Below are 17,274 nucleotides of genomic sequence, written 5' to 3' on the forward strand. Positions count from 1 at the left end.
TCCATCTTTCTGCCCCTCAATGAGGCCAAACTTAGATTCACAAAATGTTTAGGGGCATGCGCACCCCTGCGTCCCCCCAGAAAAAAAGCACTGCATAGAATCATAGAACTGTAGAGTTGGAAGGGACCCCAAAGGTTCGCTAGTCCACCCCATGCAATGCAGCGTGATAAGAATTTTAATGTTAAATGTTCATAAATGTACCAACCAAGCACGTACATAGATCAGCACAGGAAGACAGATCTGAAACCATTTTTGATTCCCAAACTGACAAAATGTTTTCTCTGCAAGGACAAAGGGAAATGGAAAAGCCTCCCCATTGACTTTTCCTTCACAAATCCTGTCTTAAGGGTATGTCTGTCTGTGTTTGAATAGGGTGAGCCTGTGACCTGGCTCAGGAACTAAGTATTTTGTTGTTGTTTAGTCGTTTAGTCGTGTCCGACTCTTCGTGACCCCCTGCACCAGAGCACACCAGGCACTCCTGTCTTCCACTGCCTCCCGCAGTTTGGTCAACCTCATGCTGGTAGCTTCGAGAACACTGTCCAACCATCTGGTCCTCTGTCGTCCCCTTCTCCTTGTGCCCTTCATCTTTCCCAACATCAGGGTCTTTTCCAGGGAGTCTTCTCTTCTCACGAGGTGGCCAAAGTATTGGAGCCTCAGCTTCAGGATCTGTCCTTCCAGTGAGCACTCAGGGCTGATTTCCTTAAGAATGGAGAGGTTTGATCTTCTTGCAGTCCATGGGACTCTCAAGAGTCTCCTCCAGCACCAGAATTCAAAAGCATCCATTCTTCGGAGATCAGCCTTCTTTATGGTCCAGCTCTCACTTCCATACATCACTACTGGGAAAACCATAGCTTTAACTATACGGACCTTTGTTGGCAAGGTGATGTCTCTGCTTTTTAAGATGCTGTCCAGGTTTGTCATTGCTTTTCTCCCAAGAAGCAGGCGTCTTTTAATTTCGTGACTGCTGTCACCATCTGCAGTGATAATGGAGCCCAAGAAAGTAAAATCTCTCACTGCTTCCATTTCTTCCCCTTCTATTTGCCAGGAGGTGATGGGACCAGTGGCCATCATCTTCGTTTTTTTGATGTTGAGCTTCAGACCATATTTTGCGCTCTCCTCTTTCACCCTCATTAAAAGGTTGTTTAATTCCTCCTCACTTTCTGCCATCAAGGTTGTGTCATCTGCATATCTGAGGTTGTCCTCTGCTTTTATACCACCAGCGAAGAGAACCCACATCCTCTAAAGCAGCCTTTCTCAACCTGTGGGTCCCCAGATGTTGTTGAACTACAACTCCCATCACCCCTAGCTAGCAAGGCCAGAGCTCAGGGATGATGGGAGTTGTAGTCCAATAACATCTGGGGAGAGTCTAAAGGGAGTCCATTCCACTGCTGAACAGCTCTTACCGTCAAAGTTATTCCTGACCCCCAAGGTCACCCAATGGTTTTCATGGTCAGCTGGGGAGATTTGATCTCTGGGTTCCCAGATCCTAGTCCAATGCTTTAACCACTATGCCACACCGCCTATAGTTGAGCAGTGGGATTTTGGGTCCCATTGCAAGGAGGGGAGCGTGAGCTACATCTCTTTGAATTGTGGTTTAGTGCAACCCTGTCAATCGTTGATTCTGGATTTGAACTCAAGACAGAAGGCAGTTGCCTGAGTACTACTGAGCCACTTAAAAAAAAAAAAAGAGATATTTGGTCTTTCTGGATAGCTCAAATAGAACACATTCATTAAGCAAGAACTACGTATTCACATAACTTGTTTTCTCACTCTTTCACACTTGATGCCCTCTTTACTTCAGTACACAAAACTCTCGCTATAGAAATCAGCAGATGTGTTGTCATTTCACAATGGGTCACGGGTAGGTTTTTCTATAAATACAAATTTACTTGCGAGTCAGTAGAACTTACTTCCAAGCTGACATGCATACGATTTCACTTCTAGTAAAACTATGTCTAAGAATAAGAGATAAACAATTTGTCTACATAGTTCAGCTGAACACCAGAATGCACTTGCTACTGGACATGTCCACTACCGTATATATGAAAAGGCTCCTATTTCATATTTGCATTTCCAACAGTCTGGGCTGTACTTACTGCTGCAAGTGAACTCAAAACATCCAGGGCAGAGAGAAAGGGAAACCTCTGGCCCTCTGTATATTGCTGGACCCCTCAGGCCTCATCCCTGACCCATCGGTCATGCAGGCTGGAGCTTACGAGAGTCTGAGTATCATGTAGTGTGTGTATAATTTCGATTGCAAACATACAAAAATAACATACTAACCTATTATTATTATTATTATTATTATTATTATTATTATTATTAATATACCGCCCTATACCTGGGGGTCTCAGGGTGGTTCACAGATGTTGGCTATTAATGTTTACTATATTTACAATGCAATCTAAGTTACAGGTGCCACATAAAACCTGTAATAACACAATCTTTTAGTGTGGCCACTATCAGGCAGTCACCTTCACTGCACTCTTTTCAGAACCTGCTAAAAACATTTTTGTTTAGACAAGCCTGCCCGGGTATTTAGAAGGTTGATGCGAGTTTAAATCTGTTTTTAGTCTATTGCTATTTTAACTGTTCAAAAGTCCTAAATTATTGCTGCCAGTTCTTCTTATGGATGATTTTTTAATCTTTTTTTCTTCTAATTGATGATGTTTTATCTTTTCTGTAGACTGCTTTGAGGGTGTACAAGTTTTACAGTGTAAAAAGATATGCAAATTTGTTGCCTATTCTGTCCTCTTTTTTGGTGATGGCATTTTTATTATAGTCATAAGGGACCACTGACCATTAGGTCCAATCGCAGACGACTCTGGGGTTGCGGCGTTCATCTCGCTTTATTGGCGGAGGGAGCCGGCATACAGCTTCCAGGCCATGTGGCCAGCATGACTAAGCCGCTTCTGGCAAACCAGAGTAGCGCACGGAAACGCCATTCACCTTCCCGCCAGAGAGGTACCTATTTATCTACTTGCACTTTGACGTGCTTTCGAACTGCTAGTTTGGCAGGAGCAGGGACTGGGCAATGGGAGCTCACCCCGTCATGGGGATTTGAACCGCTGACCTTCTGATCGGCAAGTCCTGGGCTCTGTGGTTTAACCCACAGCGCCACCAGTGTCCCTATTACAGTCATACCTCAGGTTAAAGACGTTTCGGGTTACTGTATTTTTCGCCCTATAGGACACACTTTTTCCCCTCCAAAAATGAAGGGGAAACGTGTGTGCGTCCTATGGGGCGAATGCAGGCTTTTGCTGAAGCCTGGAGAGTGAGGGGGGTCAGTGCGCACTGACCCCTCTCGCTCTCCAGGCTTCAGGAAGCTATCCGTTAGCCTTGGGAGACGCGGTTCTCCCACGGCTAGCGGAGAGCTTGCCGGCACCCAGAAGCTTGGGGCGCGCTGAGCTCAGCACGCCCCAAGCTTCGGGCTTCCCCCGCCCCAGCCCCGCACCTGGGGGGGAAATAATTTTTTTCCTTTATTTCCCCCCCCCAAAAAACTAGGTGCGTCCTATGGGCCTGTGCGTCTTATGGGGCGAAAAATACGGTAAATCTTTCCAGGTTGCGTCCCGCGGCGACCCGGAAGTACCGGAAAGGGTTACTTCCGGGTTTCGCCGCTCATGCATGCACAGATGTTCAAAATGATGTCACGCAAATGCGCAGAAGCGGCGAATCGCAACCTGCACATGCGCAGACACAGGTTGCGTTCTGCTCAGGTTGCGAACGGGCTCCGGAACTGATCCCGTTAGCAACCAGAGGTACCACCGTATTACCATTGAATGACAAATAAATAATAATAATAATAATAATAATAATAATAATAATGCCTTGGCAGGCATCAACACCACAAGGGATATTTATCCGCTCTGCATCTCTCTGAACTGCCCCCCTCCCTCGCCATCTGCAACCCTGAGTGCTGGCTCATCTCTTTCATCCCCCCCTCCATCCTGCCGGTCATTAAAGTTGCTGTCAGCTCATTGATGGCACACGAGCTGCCCGTGTGCAGCTGGAGGTTCGCAAACATCTCTCGTTCCAGGCACAGCTCTGTCCCAGACAACAAAGGGCAAAGTGTGAGTGCAGAAGATGGCCTGATGTTTGCGAGGCCTTCTGAGCAGCTGGGAGCAGGGTCGAGACATCCACGGGTCTCCCCCCACTTGGGGGGGGGGGTACAAGGCCCACACAGAAGAAAAGTGACCACTTGGAGCATCCTCTTTGGCAGAGAGGCTCTGCACGCGTCAGGCCTCAAGTTGGATGGGGCATGGAGCTCACCAGTCTGTCCGGACCAGACAATAGTTTCATAGTCATCCCCACTGCATGAACAGGCCCTTTGGCCAGAGAGACCTGCAAGTAGCAAAAACATTGGTGTGGTATATATGGTCAGCACCAACACTTTGAATTCTGCTCAGAAACGTACTGGGAACCAGGTAGAAGGCCTTCTTGGTGGTGGCGCCCTCCCTGTGGAACACCCACCCATCAGATGTCAAGGAAATAAACAACTATCTGACTTTCAGAAGACATCTGAAGGTAGCCCTATATAGAGAAGTTTTTAATGTTTGATGTTTGATTGTGTTTTAAATATTTTGTTGGGAGCTGCCCAGAGTGGTTGGGGAAACCCAGCCAGATGGGCCAGGTATATTATTATTATTATTATTATTATTATTATTACATCCTGGTTAGTAGCCATGTCTCCATGAATTTGCTTAATGCTCTTCTAAAGCAATATTGGTTGGTGGACATTGGAGCAAGTTCCACAGTTGAATTACTGTACATGCTGCATGGGTGACTTTCCTACATTTGTCCTGAATAGAGTTGGGTCCCTTCCAACTCTATGATTCCGTGAAGACTGAAAAGTCGCAAATGCTGCAATCTTTTTTCCTAGGGTAGTTGCAGAGGACAAAACAGGGAGCACCACAACAATGACTTAGAACAGAAGGTGAGGGCAGGGGATGGATGGACAAATTATGTCCTAGCACAGGGCACTACTGAAATTTGAAAGCCCCAAGTCCTCCACTGGGAGTCGCTGCCCCCACTCAATATTTTGGTTGCCCTTTTCTGAACCTTTCCCAGCTCAACAATACCCTCTTTGAGGTGTGGTGGCCAGAACGGTACACAGTATTCCCAAATGTAGTCGCACCATCAAAGAAAGAAGAAAGTTTCCGTGTTCTTGATTTGAAAGACCCGAGAACCTTCTGACACAAGTGTTGGAGAGGCAAAGAGGGTCCTTAATAAGCCACACTTTGACGCTCCTGGCGTCAGAACAAGCTGGCTTTCTGAAGGACAAGAGGCTGCTAAGAGGCCTCTGTGCCTGTGGACAAATCTCCAGAGAGGGTCTCTTGACTGACAAGTGATGCCAAGGGCCACTTAGCTGTACTTTATTTCTTTTGAAAGAACTTGGTGAGAACAGGTAGAGGACACACAGCAAATCACCTTCGGTGCTTTGGTGCCAGGAACCCTATATAAACGGAGTCCTCCTCTCTCGTGCCTGGAAACAACCAGGATCAGTGGGGACAGCTGAAAGCTAGCCAGAAGACTCGAGATGGAGAATAACAGCAAAAGTAGCAAGGATGTCCTGATGATAGAGGCACCCCCGGTGAGTCGTTCTCCACTTGGGACTGAGTTCCTGCTCCTGCAGGTATGGTGTGGAGTCCAGCCTGGGCAAGGAGGGCTGAACTGGAGAGAGAGGGATGCCCAGGGATGGTCCATAGCATTTGGAACTGGGGCAAGGTGGTCCTCTGAGATGTTCTCCTCCCTGCTCTCCACTCCAAGGGGCTTGTGATGGAGAACGTCCCACTGAACTCTGCCCTATAGATTCTGCTCTGCCGGGGGTTGGACTCAAAGGCCCTTGGGGTCCTTTCCATCTCTACAGTTATATGATTCAGTGGGCCAGACTGGGCTGCCTGTCTCCCACTCTGCTGCCATTCATGGTGCCCAAAATCTGCCCCGCGAGATGGCAGGCCTAACACTAAAACCACCCACACATTGGATTATGAATGGATGGATGGATGAATAGGAGCTGTGGTTGCCTCAAATGGCTTTGTCCTTCTGTGCTTCCCTCTAACTATACAGTATATACATTTTGGTTCCTATTTCCTCAGTGCCTCAGTTCTTACTAAGGTGGTAAACCTGTGTCTGCGTGCCCAACTTTCATGTTAGATCATTTTTATTAATTTTCCAATAAAACATCCAATTAATATATCAAATCATAATCCAATAAAAATATAAAAACTATGGGAAGCTGTAAAATTAATAATTAAAATTTGGAAGATAAGTTGACCTTTTTTAATTGCATGCCCCACTTTAAGCTGCAGGGTGCGGGAGTGTCACATGAGGGAACCTTCCTCTATACAGGAACTCCTGCACATAGAAAACTAGCCTGCAAGGGTCACAGTCTATCCTTTACTCTAACAGGCTGGGTTTTTTATGCACAGGGATTTTTGCTGTATGGAGGAATACTCCATCATATGAGCCCCTACCTGTAATCTGAAGTGGTGCAGTCCAGAGGCAGTGCAGAGTTAAACTATGGAACTCACTCCCACAGGAAGCAGTGATGGCCACTGTGATGTAACATATGAGAGTGCTGGAGGTGAAATAGTTAAACAGGTTACCCAATCAGAGTCCAGGGGGGTGGAGTCAGAGGGACTATAAAACCAGCTCTGGGAGGGGCAAAGGGAGGAGTTCGTTGGGAGTTGGGTGGTTGGTTGGTTGGAGTGGGAGTGAATTGGGATAGAGTCTGTGGGTACGTTGAGTTAGTGTAGTGAAATAAGCTGAGTCAGGAAGAGTTAGGGGCTAGGAAGACAAGTAAATACAGTGGTACCTCAGGTTAAGTACTTAATTCGTTCCAGAGGTCTGTTCTTAACCTGAAACTGTTCTTAACCTGAAGCACCACTTTAGCTAATGGGGCCTCCTGCTGCTGCCGCTGCGCCGCTGGAGCACGATTTCTGTTCTCATCCTGAAGCAAAGTTATTAACCTGAAGCACTATTTCTGGATTGGAGTCTGTAACCTGAAGCGTATGTAACCCGAGGTACCACTGTATCTGAGAGGTGGTTTAGTGAGTGAGAGCAGGTAGCGGAAGTTATAGGTCTGGATAGGCACCCCATGATTGTAATTGACCGATACTGTTTATGAAACCACACGCTTGTTAAACTGCAATAAATAAACAGAAGTTTATGTTCCAACTTAACCCTGACTGGACTCAGTATTGTACCAGGTAGGGCCTGGGTGGTGGCAGCGAGAAATAAAGTGGTGGCACAGGGATCAATAGACGGTGAAATGTCCTGTGTGATCACCACAGAAAACAACATGGATGGCTTTGGAAGAGGATGAGACAAATTCATGGAAGAGGAAAAGGCTATCCATGGCTACTTGCCATGATGGCTATGCTCTGCCTTCACAGTCAGAGGCAGCAATGCTTCTGAATACCAGTGACTGGAAACCACAGGAGGGGAGAGTGTTGGTCTTCTGCTGGAATCCTGCTTGCTGCTTTCCCACGCGCATCTGGTTGTCCACTGTGAGAAGAGTTTGCTGGATTAGATGGGCCATTGGCCTGATCCAGTTGGTTCTTTTTATGTGCTTACGTTTGCTCCTTCCATGAGAATTTGTATGTGCCTCTGTCCAGTCATTCTGTCTGGGTCAAAATGCACCACAACGTTCTCATGAGCATCTTTTCTGGTTCTGCAGGGTTACACGGCTTCCCCCCGGCTCCCCGGACTACCTTGCAAGAAGCTCTTGATCGTGGTGGTGGTGGTAGTGGTGATCGTTTTGGTTGTCCTGGCTTTTGGGCTGATGGGGCTGCGCATCACGGAGAAGCACACAGAGACAGTAAGTACAGCATGATGAATCACAGAATTGTAGAGTTGGATGGGGCCTCACGGGTCATCTAGTCCAACCCCCTGCAATGCAGGAATCACAGCTAAAGCATCCAAGACAGATGGCCATCCAACTTCTGCTTAAAAACCTGAATGAGGTCTGTTGTGAGTCACCTCAAGAAGTGCCACAGCTAGTAATTCCTCAAATACCTGTTGGAGCTAAAGGTGGGTCCTTCACCTGTGAAGACTGAAGACAACTGGCTCAAACACCTGTGCACTGAACCTTGTTGAGTACTGTGGTTTCCCTAAGCAGAAGCAAATTCCAAGGGGAAAACTCTGCTAAACAGCAGGCTAACCTTTAGCGCTCCAGATCTTGCTGGACTCCCACTTCCACCATACTTGGCTACTTGTTCCCAGTCCTGATGGGTGAGGAGTCCCACCATACCTGGAGGGTCAAAGGTTCCCACTCCTCTGTCTTCTTCCCAAAATGATGGTAGTTGTTTGTTTTCATAGTACTGACAACTCTCAAGGCCCGTACACACTACCACCAGTGTGGTGTAGTGGTTAAGAGTGGTAGACTCATAATCTGGTGAACCGGGTTCGCTTCCCTGCTCCTCCACATGCAGCTGCTGGGTGACCTTGGGCTAGTCACACTTCTCTGAAGTTTCTCAGCCCCACTCACCTCACAGAGTGTTTGTTGTGGGGGAGGAAGGGAAAGGAGAATGTTAGCCGCTTTGAGACTCCTTCGGGTAGTGATAAAGCGGGATATCAAATCTTCTTCTCTTCTTCCACTTGCATTGTGCCTGGAAAGCTTGGGTCTGAGTGGTTTTCCACTTGACCCACACTTTCTAGGTAGGGGTCCAAGCAGTCCTCCCCTTGCTCCACTCCTTTCCCAGGGAAAACCCACACTTTAGCTCTAAACTGGACCAAACGTCAATCCGGGAAAAGACGGAATTCCTGTTTGCTCCGACTGAGTGCTAAGAAGCAGTTCTAGGGATAAAGCCAAAACCGGGTGGGATTGCCCATGTCTTTTTTCCTGGACTCCCATCCCCTTTCCACCTCCTTTATTTATTCATTTATATTTATGTTATGTTATATTATATTTATATTATATTCATTTATATTTCCAAAGCATGTAAAGCTGAATGTACCCAAGTTAAATGCTCCAGTTCATACGTCTCGTTCCCTTTGCTCTTCAACACTCAACATGGTCTCCTTTTCAATGTCTAGGTCCTGCAAATGACCATCCAAGGCCTGGATGGGGAGGGCTCCCCACAGCATCTTTCCATGAGCAGGAAGGAGAGACTGGCCACCTTCCACGTCAGCAGGGTCAACTCTTCGGCCACCGTGGTGTATGATTACAGCAACGTAAGATTTGCTGAAACTGGTTCCTAGTTTCCAAAGGAGTCATGCAGCTTTGCCCAAGGCCTGCTTGTCCACCTAGCAGGTCCCTTTTAGAACTCATAGCATCCATCCTGACAAGGAAGCAAGTCAGTTGCAAGTCCTGGTGGGACTGGCTGGATCTGTTGGTTTCCTTAAGCACAAAGGACAAATAATGTGTCACCTTAAAAGCTAACTTGATGGGACGTGGGTGGCGCTGTGGGTTAAACCTAGGACTTGCCGATCAGAAGGTCGGCGGTTCGAATCCCCACGACGGGGTGAGCTCCCGTTGCTCGGTCCCTGCTCCTGCCAACCTAGCAGTTTGAAAGCACGTCAAGTGCAAGTAGATAAATAGGTACCACTCCAGTGGGAAGGTAAACGGCGTTTCCGTGCACTGCTCTGGTTTGCCAGAAGTGGCTTAGTCATGCTGGCCACATGACCCAGAAGCTGTACGCCAGCTCCCTCGTCCAATAATGCGAGATGAGCGCCACAACACCAGAGTCGGTCACGACTGGTACTAATGGTCAGGGGTCCCTTTACCCTTTACCTTTTAAAAGCTAACTTGAGACTATGAAAGTTTATGTCCCGAACTTCCCCCTGCTTAACTGCGGGGATTTTCATCCTTGAAAAGTCCAAATCAGAAAGAAAAACCCTGCGTAAAAGTGGGAAAGGTCTGGGACAACATTGGGATGGGCTGCACATTTTCTTCTGGTTTGGATGTGCCCTTGGGGCTTATCCACGCTTCCTCTTGTGTCGCTGCTTCCCCCGTGGAAAACTGCTCTTCTGCACAAATGGCAATTCAGGTTTTCTCTGGATTGCTGTTTCTTCTGATCGATCGCAGGTTTTCCTTTGGAAAGGAGCAGGGCAAGGGGGAAGCCTCTGTGATGCATGCCTAGAAGGTGCAAATCAAGCAAAAAACTGCTCAGACTCATGCTGTCTAGGCATGGCACAAGGGGAAGTGTAGCTGAGCCCAGTAGTGGAAAGGTGGATTAGGACCAGAAGAGAATTGAGAGCAGGGCAGGGCAGGTTAATCCCAAGAGAAAAGCCCTCCCTCTCCCTTCAAAAAGTCTGAAGCATCATATCAAAGCCACACATGCTTCTTATTGACGGGATAGAAGTTTATAAAATTTTGCCCGGCATGGAAAAAGCGAATGGAGAAAAGTTTCCCCTCCCTCTCTCCTAACACTAGAACTCCTGGGCATCGACTGAAGCTCAGCCTTGGAAGCATCAGGACAGAAAAAAGAAAGCACTGCTTCATGCACCACATAGTTAAACTGTGGAACTCACTGCCACAAGAGGCAGTGAGGGCCACCAACTTGGATGGGCTTTTAAAAGAGGATTAGACAAATACATGGAGGAGAGGTGGCTACTACTCTTGGTGACTATGCTCTGCATCCTTCTGAATAGCAGCTGCTTGGAGAGTGTTCTTGTGCTCAGATCCTGCTTCTGGGTTTCCCATTATGGACATCTGGTCGGCCGCCATGAGAACAGAGTGCTGGACTAGATGGGTCATTGGCCTGATCCAGCAGCCTCTTCTGATGTTTTTATATGTTCTTATTTATTTGGTAAGGGGACGCGGGTGGCACTGTGGGTTAAACTACAGAGCCTAGGGCTTGTCGATCAGAAGGTCGGAGGTTCGAATCCCCATGACAGGGTGAGCTCCCGTTCCTCGGTCCCTGCTCCTGCCAACCTAGCAGTTCAAAAGCACGTCAAAGTGCAAGTAGATAAATAGGTACCGCTCCAGTGGGAAGGTAAATGGCGTTTCTGTGCGCTGCTGTGATTCGCCAGAAGCGGCTTAGTCATGCTGGCCACATGACCCGGAAGCTGTACACCGGCTCCCTCGGCCAATAAAGCGAGATGAGCACCGCAACCCCAGAGTCAGTCACAACTGGACCTAATGGTCAGGGGTCCCTTTACCTTTACCTATTTATTTGGTGGGTGGAGGAAGAATAAAAGGTGTTGTCAAAAGGGCTCATTCTGCTCTGAAAACCAAAACCCTTGGCATTTGAGTCAACCATAGTCTTAGCTTACCTGGTGTGTGTGAACAGGAGATGCAGCAGATGTGCACCGCAACCCCAGAGTCAGTCACAACTGGACCTAATGGTCAGGGGTCCCTTTACCTTTACCTATTTATTTGGTGGGTGGAGGAAGAATAAAAGGTGTTGTCAAAAGGGCTCATTCTGCTCTGAAAACCAAAACCCTTGGCATTTGAGTCAACCATAGTCTTAGCTTACCTGGTGTGTGTGAACAGGAGATGCAGCACAGGGAGAGAAGCTTTGGGGGGGGGCATGGGGTCTGGGATATGAGGTAGAGCCCTGAGAAAGTGGGGTTGCCCTTGCACATATACCTTGTTGAGATCCAAACTATGTACAGTATACCCACAATAAAATACTTCCTGCAGTACAGGAACCACAGCTAAATTGACAGCCTTTGCCTTTGAACAGCTCCTGATTGGCTACAGATCTTGGCCGGGACAGTCCTGCTACATCACCAGAATGAAGAAGGAAAACATCCAGAGCCTGGATGCTGCTGTCAAGGTGTTCCAGAACATCCAGGTTAGAATAATTGCCCTAACTCTACATTCAGAGTTTCCAAGGCATGGAAAGAGCAAATCATGTGGGAAGATTGCTTCTGGACTGTACCACTTCACACATTGCAGGTGGCTGAATGTCCTACCATTCTCTAAAACAACCACAAACCCAGTCCTGGGACACATAACACCCTGGCCTGCAGTAATGCAAGGACATTGTGATTTGCTGTTTGGGCTGTTTGGGGTAGCTGTTATCTTTTGAGAGTGGCTAGACGGGGATCCCTGTCCTTAAGGCTGGCTGCCACTGGTTTGCAGGCAGGACATGAGGGCAGAATGAAAACAGACCAGTGCTTTCTCATGTCCCATTTCTCCATTCGGGAAAACTGCTCTTTAGTGCTCAATCAGAACAAATGGCAATTCCGTTTTTCCATAGGTTGCCATTTGTTCTGCTCTGTCACAGGTTTTTCCCCAGAAAGGAGTGGGCCAAGGGGAAAACCACTTGGACCCGTGCTTTCTAGGCACACAGGACAGGTGGATGTGTGAACAAGTCCCAAGAGCTGAAGGGAATCCATCCACACCCACCTGCTGATTGTCGGAACGTCTTTAAAGCCGCTTTGAAAACTATGCAGAACCTTTCCCAGAGGGATTTGGAGGGACTGTGTGAAGCGGTCAGGCTGTGTCAAAGTTTGCAGGGCAATTTTATATTTCAGAGAAACATAATAATAATAATAATAATAATAATAATAATAATAATAATTTTTATTTATACCCCGCCCTCCCCAGCCAAGGCCGGGCTCAGGGCGGCTTACAAGCAATAATAAAAAACAAGTTGAATGATTACAACTTAAAAACAAAATTAAAACACAACATTAAAATATTAAAAAGTAGCCTCATCGCAGGAGGAGAAGGAAAGGAAAAAAGAAAGAGAGGGAGGGAGGGAATCAAATTGGCTCCAAGCCAAAGGCCAGGCGGAACAACTCTGTCTTACAGGCCCTGCGGAAAGAAATCAGATCCTGCAGGGCCCTGGTCTCATGAGACAAAGCGTTCCACCAGGCAGGAGCCAGAGTTGAAAAGGCCCTGGCTATGGTTGAAGCCAATCTAACTTCCTTGGGGCCCGGGACTTCTAGGGTGTTGCTATTTATGGACCTTAAGGTCCTCCATGGGACATACCGGGAGAGGCGGTCCCGTAGGTACGAGGGTCCAAGGCTGTGAAGGGCTTTAAAGGTCAAACCCGTGAAGGGCTTTAAAGGTCAAAACCAGCACCTTAAATCTGACCCTGTACTCCACCGGGAGCCAGTGCAGCTGGAAAAGCACTGGGTGAATGTGCTCCCATGGCAGAGACCCTGTGAGGAGCCTCACTGCAGCATTCTGCACCCGCTGGAGTTTCTGGGACAGCTTCAAGGGCAGCCCCGCGTAGAGCGAATTACAGTAGTCAAGCCTGGAGGTGACCGTCGCGTGGATCACTGTATTGTAAACATACAATTATAGAATTGGATGGGGTTCCTCAGGGTCGTACCATTAACAAAGAGATCTGTTTTTGCAGCCCAAGCCTCCGGCGTCATCCCTCAAAGAGAATGAGGAGGGAACAGACGTGCCACTGGCTGACCGTTCTATCCTGGGTACCACCATCAACATCCTCTGTAGCAGCGTCCCCATCTACTGGGCTTAGAGGAGGAGAGATGGGTGAGAGAAGTGAAGACCAAAGACCCAACAGAACATGCACACCAGCAACGAAAGTCAAACTTCCTGCAACAGGGATGCTGTGCAAGAGAGATCCCTGAAATGGCCCTGTGGGAGCCCTCAGCCTTTATGTAGAGATCATAGAATTGCAGAATTGGAAGGGACCCAAAGTCTCATGGAGTCCAACCCCCTGAAATGCAGGAATCACAACAAATAGATAGATAGATAGATAGATAGATAGATAGAACTGCAAACAACACCCCTTTGCTAATCTCTTGGCCTCAGGGGATAAAGTCCATTCTTGGTCAATTGCCACGACTTCATCAGAATAGAGATCCACATGCAGCAAATACATGGATTGAAGCATTGCTAGACTAAGCCGTTTCATGGGAAGGGGAGCCATTCCTCAAAGGCAGAGCCCATGCAGAAAGTCCCATGTTCAAGCCCTGGTATCTCCAAGGTGAAAGGCTCATGCCTGAAATCTTGGAGTCGAGGAATCAGATGGTGGAGAACGTGCTGAGCTAGCTGGACCCATCTGGGCTCAGGCTACAGATAGAAGCTGGAGTGCATGTTCTCATATCTGCACACACTTCTGGCATGGTATTTCATAATTATTTTATTTCACAAAATTTGTACTCAGCTTGATCGTAAAAAAAAGCAACAACCTCAAAGCAGTTTACAAAAAAAGATAAAAGCAAAAAATTACCAATTAGACACATTAACAACAATAATTTAAGACCTACAAAAGTAGGGTTGCCATATATCCGGACTTTCGCAGACATACATGGAATACCACAGTCAGAAGCAGTGTCCGGGTGGAAATTGGGCAAAAAAAAAAGTCTGTGAAAATCTGGACGTATGGCAACCATATCAGCAGTGTCATTTTTGCCTATTTTCCTTAAAAATTGCTGGAAAACGTCCTTTTGGGCAAGAACTTTGGGCAAAAAACCCCAAACCAAAACAAACCATCTCAACAACATTGCCGGGGGGGGGGGGGGACTCAACAACTTTTGTGTCCAGCTTTTCACTTTTTGAAATATGGCAACCCCACGAAAAGTTAAAATAACAACAGGCTAAAAAACAGATTAAAACTCATATCAACCTTCTAAATATCTGAGTTAGGCTGGCCTAAAACTTAAATATTTTTAGCAGGTGCTGAAAAGAGAACAGTGAATGTGTGCGCCTGGTATCAATAGGCAGGGAGTTCCAAAGTACTAAAAGACAGAGTTCATACAAATGTGGCACCTGTAGCAGTGCCAGTTCTGCCAATCAAAGTGGTCCAGCGGGCAAGGCAATCTTGCCGGTAATAACTCTCTCCATGCCAGCTTAGTATGTGTAGGATACTAGTCCAACATGTACAGAGAGAGAGAGAGAGTTTGCTTTCAGATGGGGATGAGACGGGACATCCAGACATTTAATCCACTAGCTGCAATTTGAGGGAAGGCACTTAGCCCAGCCATGTTATCATCATGTATCCTGGCCCTAAGCAGATGGGAATTCAAGCCAAGGCAAGGAAACAGATTTTATGTACTAAACTTTTTTTTTGAAAAATCTATTGTTATAAGAATAATTCTGCTTGAACATCTCTAGCTGCTGATATCAACCATGCACATATTTTTATTGTATGCTTTGTACTGGTCGTCTGCTGGTTATGTTCCCTTTTTCTTAACGCTGCTTGTCAAATCTATAATCATCAATAAAGTGCAGGAAGGCAAAATTTGAGCTGTTGGGGGGTGGTGTCTTAATAATGCCAGAAAAGATCTGGCCTTGAGTTTGCTGTGAGTTTGCTGGAAGATCCAGTACATATAAAAATAAGTATTTCTTTATGCAGCATATAGTTGAACTATGGCAGGGGGAAGTGATAGTCACTAATTTGACTGGACAAATTCATGGAGGAAAGGGCTATTGGTGGCTACTAGTGTTGTAGACAAAAAATCTGCCCTTTTCCCCTTATGGGGTTTCCAAGAGCCCATACAGAGTCCTTATGTAGGTTCCCTATTGGTAGGAGAAAATAACAGAGGCCAACCAGAGAATATTGAGAAGCAAAGCAGCTAGTAAGCCTGATCTTTATTGATCTGTTGCAACAGGGTCCTCGCTCACCACACGCAGGAGGGAGGAGGAACCCAGAACAATGGCGTGCAAGGCCTTATATAGACATTTTAAATTCCCTGCTCTGGAGCTCAAGACCACCCCTCCATATATCATACATACATCACAGAAGGGGTGTTACCTAAGACCACCTCCCAGATACATCATACCTACATCACAGAAAAGGTGGTCTACAACAGAAATCTGAATGACTTGTTTATCTTGTCTGACAGGTTACCTGTTTAATGGTCACTTGATTGGATTGCCTGGGGGAGCCTGGCCAGTCTTTTGTAATGATAAATATTTAGTTCCTGGGCCAGGTCACAGGCTCACACCCTATTCATATCTTAAATGTGCCCTTAAGACAGGATTTACGAAGGAAAAAGGCAATGGGGATGTTTCCCACTTTGACAGTGCAGAGAAATAATTGAGGTCAATTTGCTAAGAACCTTTTCTCTGTGGGGTTTTCAGACATGCGGTTTATATTTTTATGTACGTGTTTGCTTGGAACATTTATGAACATTTATTACATATCTAAGACCTTAAAATTCTTATCACACTATGACAGGGGGCAGTGACAGCCACCAATTTGACTGGACAAATTCATGGAGGAAAGGACTATTGGTGGCTACTAGCCACCCAAGTTTGTGGCTATCGCTGCTTCCTGTGGGAGTGAGTTCCACAGATTAACAATCTTAGCGCAAGAATCGCTTGCTAACATGGACAGACTGTGGCCCACAGTCAATAGATTGGCTTCTCCTCTCCACGATTTAGGAAACTGCTCAGATAAGAGGGAACAGTCAAGACAGCTATTTCCAGTCTTTCAAAGCATCCAGGTTCCACCTACAATTCTGGCCTAAAACAGAACAGCTGCCATTTGGAAGATCGCGTGAGAGCTTTCCTATGAACACATACTAAATGGTTTAGCAGTACATCTCTGCTGCTGTCATAACAGCCGAGCTCTGCCAATACACAGGGAAGGTTCACTTAGCGCTGCGGACAAAGGAGAAAGGTAGGGCAAAGGCATTATTGATGACGCGGAATGCTTATCCTTGCTTCAGCTCACCCACAGTTAACCTCATACAAAGTGCTGATGGAATAGAGGAATATCCCACTGTTATAGGAATTCTAAGGTCTTATATATATATATATGTCAGGGAACTGCCATCGGCTCAGGTGCAAGAGGGGGAAAGCCAGATGGATTACAGAGAGCCCCCAAAGATCGTGGGAAGCAGCACCTCCACAGCGGAGGAGAGTAACCACGTCTCCAGTGGAGAGGAGCTTCAGGGCTCGGAGGAGGCGAGGTGGTGCCAGGATACCTTGCCTGAGCAAAGCAGGGAGGAGAGAGGTCCTCTGTTACCCACGCCCTCCCTGCACAGTAGGCTTCCGCGTCGAGAGGGGAGGCGCAGATTGGGCGTCAAGAAACTACTCTGCATGGTGAAGTTGTGGCACCAATAACGAGGCTTTACAGCCGACCAGGGAGGCATTTGCCTGATTGCTCTCGAGTAACCCCCTGATATCCTTACAATATATATAAATAAATGTTCATAAATGTACAACGCAACACACAGGCATAAGTATTGTGTCTGAAACAGTACAGGAGAGCAATCCTGAAGCCATTTTGTCTCTCCCAAATTGACCTCAGAGCAGCGCATGGAAATACCGTTTACCTTCCCGCCAGAGTACCTATTTATCTACTTGCACTTTGACGTGCTTTTGAATTGCTAGGTGGGCAGGAGCAGGGACCGAGCAACGGGAGCTCACCCCGTCGTGGGGATTTGAACTGCCAA

The 17,274-nt window shown here is 47.0% G+C and overlaps 1 protein-coding gene and 1 long non-coding RNA gene across 3 annotated transcripts in view; one reads left to right on the plus strand and one right to left on the minus strand.

The window, feature by feature from the left end:
- Nucleotides 1-5,429: 5,429 nt before the first annotated feature.
- Nucleotides 5,430-15,113, plus strand: SFTPC (surfactant protein C). Of its 2 annotated transcripts, none has more exons than XM_081017620.1 (5): nt 5,430-5,590; nt 7,679-7,819; nt 9,037-9,174; nt 11,631-11,741; nt 13,260-15,113. In XM_081017620.1, the coding sequence occupies exons 1-5, from the start codon at nt 5,537-5,539 to the stop codon at nt 13,383-13,385; spliced, it is 570 nt and encodes a 189-aa protein (XP_080873746.1). In that variant the 5' UTR covers nt 5,430-5,536; the 3' UTR covers nt 13,386-15,113. The 2 variants fall into 2 exon arrangements, with proteins under 2 accessions (XP_080873746.1, XP_080873745.1); XM_081017619.1 differs by having other exon boundaries at nt 5,431-5,632.
- The window catches only part of LOC308483579, a 140,004-nt gene continuing 137,723 nt past the window's right edge, over nt 14,994-17,274 (minus strand). The window contains exon 2 of the long non-coding RNA XR_013989697.1: nt 14,994-17,154. This is a non-coding gene — a long non-coding RNA (uncharacterized lncRNA). The remainder of the gene's footprint in view (nt 17,155-17,274) is intronic.

Source organism: Podarcis pityusensis, assembly GCF_964106645.2.
Source record: "Podarcis pityusensis genome assembly, chromosome: 8".
Taxonomy (NCBI): Eukaryota; Metazoa; Chordata; class Lepidosauria; order Squamata; family Lacertidae; genus Podarcis; species Podarcis pityusensis.